This window comes from Dermochelys coriacea, chromosome 7, assembly GCF_009764565.3.
Source record: "Dermochelys coriacea isolate rDerCor1 chromosome 7, rDerCor1.pri.v4, whole genome shotgun sequence".
Classification (NCBI taxonomy): Eukaryota; Metazoa; Chordata; order Testudines; family Dermochelyidae; genus Dermochelys; species Dermochelys coriacea.
Window position 1 is genome coordinate 82,369,079 of NC_050074.1, and position 12,953 is coordinate 82,382,031.

The following is a 12,953-nucleotide window of genomic DNA, read 5'->3' on the forward strand; positions in this document are numbered from 1 at the left end:
AAAGCTCCAGAAATGTGGCTTTCTTCATGTGAAAATACTGGACCCAGCGCTGGTCATCCAAGTCTGCATGACAATATGGTCCCCACCCGTCTGTGCTTGTGACCCTGCACCAAAAAGCGGCTGTCTAAACAGGGGACATCAGCGGTTATGCCAATTATACTGAGCAACATCTGCCACTCAGCGTCCATGATGCCAGGGTACTCTTCCTCTTCTGCCTCCTCTTCCTCCTCCTCTTCCTGTAGATCCATAGGAATTAGTCAGGTACCTTCGGTGGCACAAGGAAAAACGCCGCTGAAATGTCCACCAGCGCCTCACAGAAGCTCTGCCAGTTTCCTGACACAGAAGTGACAGTGCAAGTAGGAGGAGTTCATCCAAAGGTGCCTCCTCCATGTTGCAGGAGTAGCAGCCGTGTTAGTCTGTATTCTCAAAAAGAAAAGGGGACTTGTGGCACCTTAGAGACTAACAAATTTATTTGAGCCTAAGCTTTCGTGAGCTACAGGCTCACTTCATCGGATGCATTTCCTCCATGTGCTGGCTCCGATGGCTAGTTCACAGACCAAAATGACTGCTAGGCAGCTTGTGGGGGAGGGGGGGGCGGGATGAGAAGGGGGGCAGTTCAAGTTTCCTAAAACAAGCATGGTGGGCAGTAGAGTTTTCCCACAGTACAACGTGGTCTAGGGCTAGAGCGTCGACATAGGCGGGGGAGGAGTGCCAGGCACTCGGGGGATAAGGTGACTTGACTGGGACGGTGCGCTGCAGGGTGGTGCAGAGCATAGGCTCAAGCCTGAGTCAGAAAGTGTTTTAACCTAGGGTTAAAATGCAATGTAGACGCTCTAAGCCAGGGTTCCCTGACACGGTCTGCTGACTTCAGTTCCAAGAACCCTACCTGCCGTGTAGCCAAGAGACTGAGGCACTATCTACACTGCAGGTGGGCGTCGCATGCCCCCACCCGTGTAGGCTCGCGGGGGAGGGGGGCACTTCCCCAGCACTCACAAGCCAGAGCTCTGCCCCGGGCGGGGGTGGGGGGACAGCGCAGGGAGGGGGCAGCCCGCCGGCTGCTTCCGAGCTGCGCCCCGCGAGGGGTGACGCGGGCGGCGGTGGAGGGCCGTGGGCCAAGGGGCGGGTGCGCGCGGAGCGCCGCGCACTCCGGGGCGCTTGATGGGCGCCGCGTGCCGCAGGCTGCTGTACGGGGCCGGCCGGCCGGGCGCAGGGGCGCGGGGCTCCCCGCCCTACCCTCCCGCTCGCGCGCGGGACCCGGCGCGGCGCGCCCCCGGCTCGCCCCCCGCGCGCGAGCTACGGCTGCTCCAGCCCGGCGCAGCGCCCTCTCCCTCGGAGGGCGCTGGGCCCGGGCCCGGCCCCGGCCTTCATCCCCTCGCCTCACTTCCTGTGCGCGGGCCCGGGGCGGGGCTCGTTCCTTTCACCGCGGCCGCCGACCAGCGCGGCGCCTCCCTGCCCGAGCTCCACGGGGAACAGCCGGAGGAAATGCCCGCAGCCGCCCCCCTTGCAGCCGACAGCGAGCCCGAGACCCCCCTGGAAGGCGAGGCCGCCCGGGCGGGCCGGAGGAGGAAGCACAAGGTACCGGAGATGGAGGCGGAAACGTCGGGGAAGAGAAGCCACCTGACCCGGGACCCCCGGGCGGGGTGGGGGCGCGAGCGGCGGGGTGGGGGCCCGATCCCAGCCGACCGGGCCCGGGGGTCCCCGCCCAGACCCGTGTTGTGCCGGAGGCTCTTCGCCGCTTGGCCTCCATTGCTGCGCACACGTGGGCGCCTCGCGTCCGGATCGTGGCTGTTGGTCACCGCCCGGCTGGGTGAGCGGAGACCCCGGCGCCTCTGGGTTGCCGCTGAACCATAACCCCGATGTCTGGCGCGTTTCGCCCCCTTGTCAGCGTCCCCGGGGACGAGAAAGGTGCCAGCCCGGGCTGTGTCAGATGCAGAGCGTGTGTGTTCTCTAGCCAGAGGGGCTCCACCGAGCACGCCATGCCACCCTCCCCGGAAGGGTCTGGCCCTAGGGTATATGTGTCCTGGGAGGTATGATTCCCAGCGTGAGTAGAATGGCTTGGGCTAGCTCTGCTCTAAGTAGGGCTCTATAAATAGCAGTGTGTTCCTTGTGGCATGGGCAGTGGCTTGGGCTAGCCAGCCACCTGAGCTCAGAGCCAGGGGGTTGGGCGGCTTGGACGGGGGCAGCTAGCATAAGCCATACCTGTGCCACAATTCCGGGCTGCTGTTTTCAGAGCGTTAGTTTGAGCACTGCTAGTGTGGTCTGTCTACTCGTGCGGTTAATCACATCTTTCAGCTGCCAGTGTAAACATCCCACCCCGGTTACAGCACATTTATACGTGTTTAATCCCAATCCCATCCACCCACATGACCTTTTGTGAAATGGAGATCTCTAAATCTAGAAGCTCGAGATTTGGTTTAATATCTTGGTCCAGTGGATAGGGATAGGGCATTAGACTGGGATTCAGTAAAGAGTTCCGTTCCTGACGCTGCCATTAATCTGCTGCCATGAGGTTGGGTAAATCGCTCACCTGTGCCATTCTGTTTCCCCTCCCATCCTGTGTCTGTGGTTGTCTGTTTTGATCCGTACAGTGCTTCAGGATAAGAAAGAGTGTACCTTGGTACAGTGCCTAGTAAATAGAGTTCCCAAACTCATTTGGGGCCTGTAGTGGCGGTCCGTCAATACAAATAATTACATCTTGGAATCATGAGTGAGTAAACAGGTACGGTGCATGGACACTAATTCATCCGCTATTAGCCTAGGAAGAATCTGGTTCTCCTCATATTCAATACTTCGATTACTTGAGGACTGATACTGAATACTAACTGTGACTGAAAATTCTCTTGCAATATGGGGTGGTTTAATTAAAATGGTCCTGCCGGAGAGATTCTGATGACAAAGGAATCCTGCTCTCCCTGAAGAGGATCAGGCATCACAGATGAAAAGTCTAAAGACATTTTTACTTTTCTTCATATACTTTGTTTTTTGTCCTTTTCTGTTTGATGTCGTTGTCTCTCTGAAGGATAAAAAGGAGAAGAAATCTAAACGCCGCGATAAATCCAAGGAACTGAAATCCCAAACGGAGGAAAATGAGCTATCTGAAGATGACCTTGAGCCTCCTAAACCCAAAAAGAAGAAAAAAGTTAAAGAAAAAGTAAATCAGGAGATTGAAGAAAACAGCCCAGAGGACAAGGTGAAATCCTCATCCATGAACAATGGCATTGTCCACTCAAAAGCTCAGTGTAATTCCAGTGAAACATCAAGTGCAGAATATGACAGTGACCAAGAGCCAGTAAAGGTACACACTGAAACCTTGAATTTTTCCTGATTTAAAAATGTAATCTACCAGTCTTGCTTGGTGGAAGTGCTCAGCGCTGGTAGGAAATATCTTGCGTGTCATCCCTGGTCCTAGCAGAGGATAATAGATTCTGTGCTCTACATATAAGAGGTGCAGCACAGAATTCACAATCCAGGAGGAGGGGATGCTAAAGTGGCTTTAAGTTTAAGCAGCCTTTAAGCTCTCTTGTTTCTGGTCTGGTCTGGTGGGTGGAGCAGCCCTGATATAATTTGGGCTGCCTATGGTACAGCCTGTCCCCAGCCAACTGTGGGCAGCAGCTCTGCCAAGAATCTCTGCAGTGCTGTACAGTCCACATACTCCCACCCCAATCCTTGCCAGGGTTTACAAAAGTGTCCTCATAAAACATTTTATGGCTGTATTCCTCAGTTCTTGCTCTGCAAACAATTCTCCCCACGCCGGTTCCAGGGCTTTTAGACCCCTTTGCTCTGCATACAGGGGTCAAAATGCAAGGGGGAAATCTCACCATTGATCTGTAAATCTCCTGCCAAGGAAGGATATATATGGTTTGTTTACACTGGTAAATTTACTGACATGATTATACTGGTATAACTCAGTGTTGTTATATCTTATTCTGGAACAAGAGTGTGCACTTGGGGAGTTACACTGGTATAATTAAGACAGTAAATTTTCCTATGTAGGCAAGTCCATAGCCTTCGTGCCAGGATATAGATCGTGTATCAGGCTGAGAAAGGAATATTACAAAAGGAGAGCATGCCACTTATGGGAATGAGCATGGAGTGCCTTCTGTTGCTCTCTTCTGTTTGATCAGAGTCTTGTTGAGACGTTTCAGAGAGACCTTGCTCACTGAGCTTACCTCTTGTATATATTGCTGGGTCTTGCAGCTCTTCTGTTTATTGCATGTTACATAGGGAAGTATATGTCAACAGTAGGGTGATTGTGTAGATCACCTGTAGCTTGTTTTCAATTTTGGTAGCAGAAGTTGGGTAGCTAATTTCAAGTTAGTCAATTTAGTGGATAATTTAAATTAAAATATTTATTTGCAAAATCTCTGAGAAAGTTCCATCATCCAGAAATGTTCTTTACTGGATAATATATGTTAATAGTGAATATGTGTTTGTTTTTGTTTCTACTGCATTTGGCAGAACAATTTTCTAAAGTTTTCCAGGGGTGAGTTAAAAAAAATATTAATTAGCAAAAGGAACACAAAATAGTCCAAGTATATACACACAGTGTAATAGCAGCCTGAGGTGCAAGGGCCAATGGTGGTTGCCCTGCATTTATCAAGGTTGTAAAATGACTTTGAGGGTCTCCTTTTCCCCCGTATACCCAGGGGATCATGGGTGAGACTGTTCTGGAGAAGTTTTTTTTTTTTTTTTCTTTTCTTTTGGTTTAAAATGTTGTGGAACTCAGTAGTATAGTAAACTGACTGTCTCCTTGTGCCTAATCTGTTGCTTTATTTTAATTTAACAGCAATTGACAGAAGAGGAGAAAGAAGGTGCCTTCTCTAATTTCTCTATTTCCAAAGAAACAGCTGAACTTCTTAAAGGTAACTTCTGTGGAGAAGAAATTTACTAATAAAAATATGGTTCCAAATAGATCACAAGTATCTTTTTTTAATAATTTGCCCAAAGCCATTCTGTTAGTCATACAAGCAGGGATGGAAACCAGAAGGCCTGACTCTCGCACCCCACTGTAACCAGTAGGCACCTTTGCTCCCATTAATGAGGGTTTCACATTTACATGATTTCAAGTGCAGTCTCATCAAGGCAGAATTATTTTCACTGTGATACCGTTGCTTGTAGATATAAACTGTGGGAAGACCGTTACTTTTTTTTTTTTTAGGGCTTTCAAGCGATGAAAAAGATTAATTGTGCAATTAAAAAAATTAATTGCGTTGCTAAACAATAATATGTTTATTTAAATATTTTGGGATTTTTTTTACATTTTCAAAATATTGATTTCAGTTATAACACAGAATACAAAGTGTACAATGTTCACTTTATATTTTGATTACAAATATTTGCACTGTAAAAAGCAAAATAAATAGTATTTTTCAGTTCACCAAATACAAATACTGTAGTGCAATCTTTATCATGAAAGTTGAACTTACAAATGTTGAATTTTTACAAGAAAAAACTGTGTTAAAAATAAATCAATGTAAAACTTTAGAGCCTGCACGTCCACTCAATCTTACTTCAGCCAATCACTCAAACAAACAAGCTGGTTACAATTTGCAGGAGATGATACTGCCTGCTTCTTGTTTACAGTGTCACCTGAAAGCGAGAACAGGTGTTCGCATGGTACTGTTGTAGATGATGTTGCAAGTTATTTATTTGCCAGATGCGCTAAAGATTCGTATGTCCCATCATGCTTCAACCACCATTCCAGAGGACATGCATCCATGCTGATGATGGGTTCTGCTCGATAACCATCTAAAGCAGAGTGGACCGATGCATGTTCATTTTCATCATCCGAGTCAGATGCCACCAGCAGAAGGTTGATTTTCTTTTTTGGTGGTTCGGGTTCTGTAGTTTCCGCATCAGAATGTGGCTCTTTTAAGACTTCTGAAAATGTGCTCCACACGTCCCTCTCAGATTTTGAACAGCACTTCAGATGCTTAAACCTTGGGGTCCAGTGCTGTGCCTATTTTTAGATACCTCACATTGGTACCTTCTTTGAGTTTTGTCAAATCTGCTGTGGAAGTGTTCTTAAAACAAACAACATTTTCTGTGTCATCGTCCGAAACTACTATAACACAAAATATATGACAAAATGCAGGTAAAACAGAACAGGAGACATACAACTCTCCCCCAAGGAGTTCAGTCGCAAATTTAATTAACACATTATTTTTTTTAATGAGCATCATCAGCATGCAAGCATGTCCTCTGGAATAGTGGCTGAAGCATGAAGGGGCATACGAATGTTTAGCATATCTGGCACGTAAATACCTTGCAACGCCGGCCACAAAAGTGCCATGCGAATGCATGTTCTCGCTTTTTGGTGACATTGTAAATAAGAAGCAGGTAGTAAATGTAAACAAACTTATTTGTCTGAGTGATTGGCTGAACAAGAAGTAGGACTGAGTGGACTTGTAGGCTCTAAAGTTTTATATTTTGGTTTTGAGTGCAGTTATATACAAAAGCACAATCTACGTTTGTAAGTTACACTTTCATGGTAAAGAGATTGCACTATAGTACTTGTATGAGGAGAATTGAAAAATACGATTTCTTTTATCATTTTTACAGTGCAAATATTTGTAATAAAAATAAGTGAGCACTTTGTATTCTGTCTTGTAATAGAAATCAATGTATTTGAAAATGTAGAAAAACATCAACAAATATTTAATACATTTCAATTGGTATTCTATTGTTTAACAGTGCGGTTAATTTTTTGAGTTAATTGACAGCCTTATTTTTTTTTCTCCTCTGATTAGCATTATGTTGTGAGGTTGTCACTTATTTGTCTATTGTAACTTCCATATCTGTTTCTGCATACTATTTTCTGAAAAACTATCCCATTTTATATATGTGCATATTATTTCTTCAAGGGGTAGTACTTTAAATTATCTTTAGTAAATCTAATTTATAACTGGTCATCTGTCTCAACTTTTAGATCATTTGGCAATTTTGATCTCTTCTCTCTGGTGTTCTGCTATCTTAGATTAGTATATTCTGTGAATTTAATCACTATGGAGAAATTATTCTGATCGTTGAGTATTGGTAGAGTTTAAAGCAACACACAGGAATCCATTTTAAACTTTCCTTGTTCTGAAGTCACACCATTAATAATTTGTATGTACCACTGGTCAGTTTTTACCCACCCTAATGTTTTCCTCTTTGTACAGCATCTTTCAAACTTCTGCAAGTTTTAATGTGCTTCTGTGTTTAAAAGCAAAAAAAGTCCCACAACCTTGACTGATATCAAAGTCAGTTGCATGTTGCTGTTCTGTACCAGACGTAGCAAAAAATGGTTGTTTACCCCAGATATCAAATCTTGCTCCCAGAAAAAGATTAATAAATGTTTTGCCAAGTATAGTAGAAATGAAAACAAATGTGTATTTACTATTTGCACCCACTGTCAGATGCAGGACTTGCCATGATCTGTCTCATGAATTTGGTTTGCTTTTCATTATCATACAAAAGGGCTTTCAGATGTCTATCTCAGCTTATTGTGGATTCACAGCACCTTTTAATAAAGGTATATTGAACTGTCTTGTAGGTCGAGGAGTAAAGTACCTGTTTTCTGTGCAAGTGAAGACCTTCCAGCCCATATATGATGGCAAAGATGTGATAGCTCAGGCTCGAACTGGAACTGGGAAAACGTTTTCTTTTGCTGTTCCTTTGATTGAAAAACTTCAGGGAGACACACTGGAGAGGAAGAGAGGCCGCACGCCAAAGGTAATTTAGCCACTTAAGGACTCACTGATGGCTTAAATTATGGCAATATTTGAAAGTGATTTTTATAATTGTTTTTGGTTCTTATTAAAAATATCCCCTTCTTTCTTCCCACTTACTCCCTTTTTTAAATGCTCCTTCTGATCCTGGAAAACGTTCTTCAGAATAGGGTTTACAAAATGACACTTCTTCATGGTATTCTAATGATGACAAAATACACAGCTTTATGATTCTTTGTGATTATGTCGCATTCATTGTGTAATAGGCTGAAAAGAGGGAGGGCATATCTGGGCTGTATTCATATGAGCATATACAAATATTCTGCTCTTAGCTGCCTAGTGAGCAGGTTTCTTGTATGGTTTGATACCTCTCCTACTCATAAAAATGAAGCAGACTGGCAAACTGGTGTTATCCCAAATTATTCTTGCCTCTGTATAAAACTACAGGATGATGCTTGCTTTTTCCCTCCACATTGGGACAGTTTAAGTTATGATTTCAAGTCCTGGCATAAATGTTCTTTATGCTTCTATTTAAGCAGGTGATTTAACTGGTAATGCACTATAAAGGGGTATTGTCAAGGTTGGTCTGTTTATAGTTAATCCAACCAGCTTTGTTGTGGTTTGTGGAAAAAAACACATCTCTTCCATCCTTCTGCCATGCCTTTAGAGTACACATATATAATATTGTCTGAAAGATTTGTAAGAATATTATTCACTGGTTGATATTATCTTTTAACTCTTACGGACTAACAATTGTAATTCATTTGGGAGGTGGGGAGAGTGATCGCTAACTAGAGTGCTTCCAACTTCAGTGTTTCATTTAAAATAAATTAAATAGCAGCTCTTGTTATCCCAAAATTTTGGTTTATGCACCTTTTTGTCCTTTAATACTGAACCGCACATTGGTCATCATCGTAATTTTAGAAAATTTATAGATTTAGAGAGATTATTGTGTACAGCTCTTTTTGGACTATCTTAATTGTACTGTTCTCAGCTATTAAATCTGGTTGCCACTCGGGAACAATGAGGCAACCTGATCTAGACAAATGAATACAGGATTGGGAGTCAGAAATTCCCATTTCTGTTGATAACTTATTGTGTAGCCTTGGGCAAGTCACTTGATTTCTTCGCCTCAATTTCTTGATCTGTATTATGAGTCAGACACTTACCTGTCTTTAAGAGATGTTTGAGAATTAATTACTAGTGTGTTAAAGCATTTCAGACTCCTAAATAGCTAAATAAGTGCGAAGTATATTACAGAGACACTGCTGTTATGCCAGAAATATCAATGAAAGGTACGTTTTTAAAAGGCTTCTTTAGGTGTATTATATAATTCAAGGCATAATTATGGTGTAACTATTGCTAAACATTTAGTCTGCCTTAATTCATCCTCCTTAATGGTGGGGAGGAAAGTGTGGCAAAAAGAGTGGTCTGCACCATACTTCTGAAGAATCTGGAAATCCTAGAGCAGGGGTGGGCAAATATTTTGGCCCGAGGGCCACATCAAGGTTGCAAAACTGTTTAGAGGGCCGGGTAGGGAAGACTGTGCCTCCCCAAACAGCCTGGCCCCGCCCCCTGACTGCCCCCCTCAGAACCTCCAACCCATCCACCACTCCCTGCACCTTGTCCCCTGACTGCCCCCTCCCGGGACCCTCGCACCTCTAACACCCCCTGGGACTGCACCCCCTATCTAACCCCCGCTGCCCCACCCCTTCCAACTGTCCCCTGACTGCCCCTGGAACCTCCTGCCCCTTATCCAACCTCCCTGCCCCCTTACCATGCTGCTCAGAGCTGCAGGAGCTCACAGCCACACTGCTGCACTCCTTGGCAGGAGCAGCGGGCCACAGTGCTGGCGGCACAGCGAGCTGACGCTGCGGTGGAAGGGGAACAGTAGGGGAGGGTCCAGGGGCTAGCCTCCCTGACCGGGAGCTCAAGGGCTGGGCAGGATGATCCCGCGGGCTGTAGTTTGCCACCTCTGTCCTAAAGAGATCTCTCTAATTATATTTTCTCTACACGGTCATTTAGCAATGATACCAGAGTAACCGTTTTTATTAATCGTTTTCTTGGTGCTTAAAATCTGGTTATGCTAATCTATGTGTCCTTGAAATGTGATAGCAACAAAATGGACATAGAAAAATAACTATAACAGCAAGAATTAACACTGGATAACTAAGAAAATTCAACTAATAACATGGGCAAATAAATGAATAGTAAATTTAAAAGTAAAGGTTCACATAAGTGTGAGGCACTTTATCTAACCCATTCTGTGAGACATGTGACCCATACAATTGCAGGTGGCTCTCCTTTGATTAGTTCTGTGACCAAGGTTAGTGGAAGGGATCAGACCAGCTTTTAGTAGTGCATAAATCTGGGTTCTGCTAACTTTGGCCCAAGCTTTCTTTGAGGTCCATAGCGCTGGATAGTTCATTGTGGCTCCCAAGTCAACACCAATGCTAGCTTGGAGAAAGCTATGCCGGTTCTGCTTGTTCGTACTGTTTATGAAAGCCATGATGTACCAATCTCCTTCTGGCTGAGAGTGTGATCTGAATGATGAGGAAGAGCTTGGAGACCATCATGCTGAATGTGGCATAAAACCACAGCTGATTACAAACAGGAAAAAATTCCAGGGGGCAGCATCAGATCAACTTTGCAGCACAGTTTACCTGATAGGGTGGGGAATTTGGTACCAATCACCAAGTGGCTGCATTTCTGATGGTTTTATCATTCTGTCCAGGTGCTAGTTCTTGCTCCAACGAGAGAGCTGGCAATCCAGGTAGCCAGGGACTTTAAGGATATCACAAAGAAACTCACAGTGGCTTGTTTTTATGGAGGAACTCCATATAATGGACAATGTAAGTACATGTTTAGAAGTCGCTTTGATATCTGCTGTTGTTTCATGAGAATCATTCAGGGAATAAAAAACTGGCTATTTTCCTTAAGATTTCACTTCAGTAAAAAACTGAAATTGTTTAAAAAAGAAAAGGCAGTTCAAGTTGGGTCCATCTCTACCAAAAGAATCCCAGGGGATCTCTATCCAAATGTATAATTTATTTTCTTCAAAAGTTATAACATTTGCTTTACATTTATAAAGAAATAATCTTGTTCCTGAGTGGATGAACGCTGGGGCCAGATGACTGTCTGAGGAAAGCAGAGTGCTCATTTTAAACCCCAAGTGATGGTGTTCCAGTTTAGAGGGTAGTGAAACTGAACAAATCAAACCATTTCTTGTCTGTTCATTTGTGCCTGCCATCTTGTAATGTTGCTTTCAGCTTCAGTAGTTTGTGGCTCAGATACCTCAAATGTGATTGGAGAGCATGTTAAGGAGCTCAGCCTTGAACTTGTCACTTGACGTCAGCACTGTAGAGTGACAGCAAGAACTGCAGAAGAAATGATTGGCTAGATTGTCACGTTTTTATTTGAAAAAAAAAAAAAGTGGGAACTCAGTTGGGAGTAGAGAGACACTAAATTATGATGAAGTCCTGATGGTGTTAAATGTGAATTGAATGAAAATGAAGATTTTGGCAGAAGGCATTCTCGTTAAGTTATCAGTTTTGGTTTTAGGATAGCAGTCCTTATAGAAAGCCACAGGCCACTGCCAGATTCCTTTTATTTGTGACCTAAACTGATTTAATCCTATCTCCAAAAGTGAAAGATTTAGGGCATTAACTACCTAGTCTTTAAATGAGAAGTATTACTGTAAATTGATAGTAGTTTGCCAGCCCTAGAAATTTTGTGATCTTTAAGCATTCTTACACATGTGCTGTTTTGCTGCCCTTTCTTCCAGTTGAACATATTAAAAACGGCATTGACATCTTAGTTGGGACTCCAGGACGAATTAAAGACCACCTTCAGAATGGCAAGCTGGACCTTTCCAATGTGAAGCATGTTGTTTTGGATGAAGTTGATCAAATGTTGGACATGGGCTTTGCTGAACAAGTGGAGGAAATTCTAGCATTTGCTTACAAAAAAGGTAAATACTGAATTTATATGAGTATTGCATTGTCTGCAAAGTAAATTTTTCTGGTGTGTGTGTGTGTGTGTATATGTATGTATTGGAATACTTTTTTGAAGGAAATGGTGGAAGCCTCATCAATTGAAACATTTGAAACTAACATGGTCAAAGCACTAGGAAATATAAGAACATACGGGTGGCCACACTGAATCAAACCAAAGGTCCATCTAGCCCAGTACCCTGTCTTCCGACAGTGACCAGTGTGAGGTGGTTCAGAGGGCATGTTTAAAATAGGCCATTATTGGGAGATCCATCCCCTATCATCCATTTCCAGCTTCTGGCAGTCAGAGGCTAGGAATACTCTAAGCACAGGGTTGCATCCATAACCAGCTTGACTAATAGCCGTTGATGGACCCATGAACTTATCTAGTTCTTTTTTGAGCCCAGTTATACTTTTGGCCTTCACAGTATCTTCTGCCAACAAGTTCCAAAGGTTGACTATGTGTTGTGTGAAGAAGTACTTCCTTTGTTTGTTTTGAACCTGCTCCCTATTAATTTCGAGTGACCCCTGGTTCTTGTGTTATGTGAAGGGGTAAATAACACTTCCTGATTCGCTTTTTCCACACCCTTCATGATTTTATAGACCTCCATCGTATCCTCCCTTAGTCGTTTCTTTTTCAGGCTGAACAGTCCCAGTCTTTTTAATCCCACCTCATGTGGAAACTGTTCCATACCCGGACTTGTTTTTATTGCACTTCGCTGTACGTGTTCCACTTCTAATGTATTTTTTTTTAAATGGAGCTACCAGAATTGCATGCAGTATTTGAGGTGTGAGTATACCATGGATTGATATAGTGCATCATGATATTTTCTAACTTGTTATCTATGCCTGTACTAATGGTTTTCAACATTTTTTAATTTTTTTGACTGCTGCTGGATATTCAGCAGATGTTTTCAGAGAACTATCCACAGTGACTCCAAGATCTTTCTTGAGTGGTAACAGCTAATTTAGACCCCAGCATTTTGTATGTATAGTTGAGATTGTTTTCCAATATGCATTACTTTGCATTTATCATCACTGAATTTCATCTGCCATTTTGTTGCCCTGTCACTCAGTTTTGTGAAACCCCTTTGTAACTCTTCACAGTCTGTTTTGGATTTAACTATCTTGAGTAATTTTATATTGTCTGCACATTTTTCCACCTCACTGTTTACCCCATCTCCAGATCATTTGACTAGGTTGAACAGCACTGGTCCTGCTACAGATCTGTGGGGGACACCACTATTTACCT

General features: G+C 43.6%; 1 protein-coding gene across 1 annotated transcript; it reads left to right on the plus strand.

Annotated features, from left to right (window-relative positions):
* The first annotated feature begins 1,398 nt into the window (after window positions 1-1,398).
* Window positions 1,399-11,708, plus strand: LOC119858365 (nucleolar RNA helicase 2-like). The gene is made up of 6 exons (XM_038408816.2): window positions 1,399-1,575; window positions 3,020-3,295; window positions 4,787-4,862; window positions 7,535-7,713; window positions 10,444-10,561; window positions 11,494-11,708. Exons 1-6 carry the CDS (start codon window positions 1,483-1,485, stop codon window positions 11,688-11,690), a joined length of 939 nt encoding a protein of 312 aa, XP_038264744.2. The 5' UTR covers window positions 1,399-1,482; the 3' UTR covers window positions 11,691-11,708.
* The last annotated feature ends 1,245 nt before the right edge of the window (window positions 11,709-12,953 follow it).

Coding starts and splice junctions, on each gene's coding strand:
- LOC119858365 (XM_038408816.2), top strand. CDS start 1,483: ATGCCCGCAGCCGCCCCCCTTGCAGCCGACAGCGAGCCCGAGACCCCC. Junction 3,296..4,786: donor GTGACCAAGAGCCAGTAAAG/GTACACACTGAA, acceptor TTAATTTAACAG/CAATTGACAGAAGAGGAGAA. Junction 4,863..7,534: donor AACAGCTGAACTTCTTAAAG/GTAACTTCTGTG, acceptor ACTGTCTTGTAG/GTCGAGGAGTAAAGTACCTG.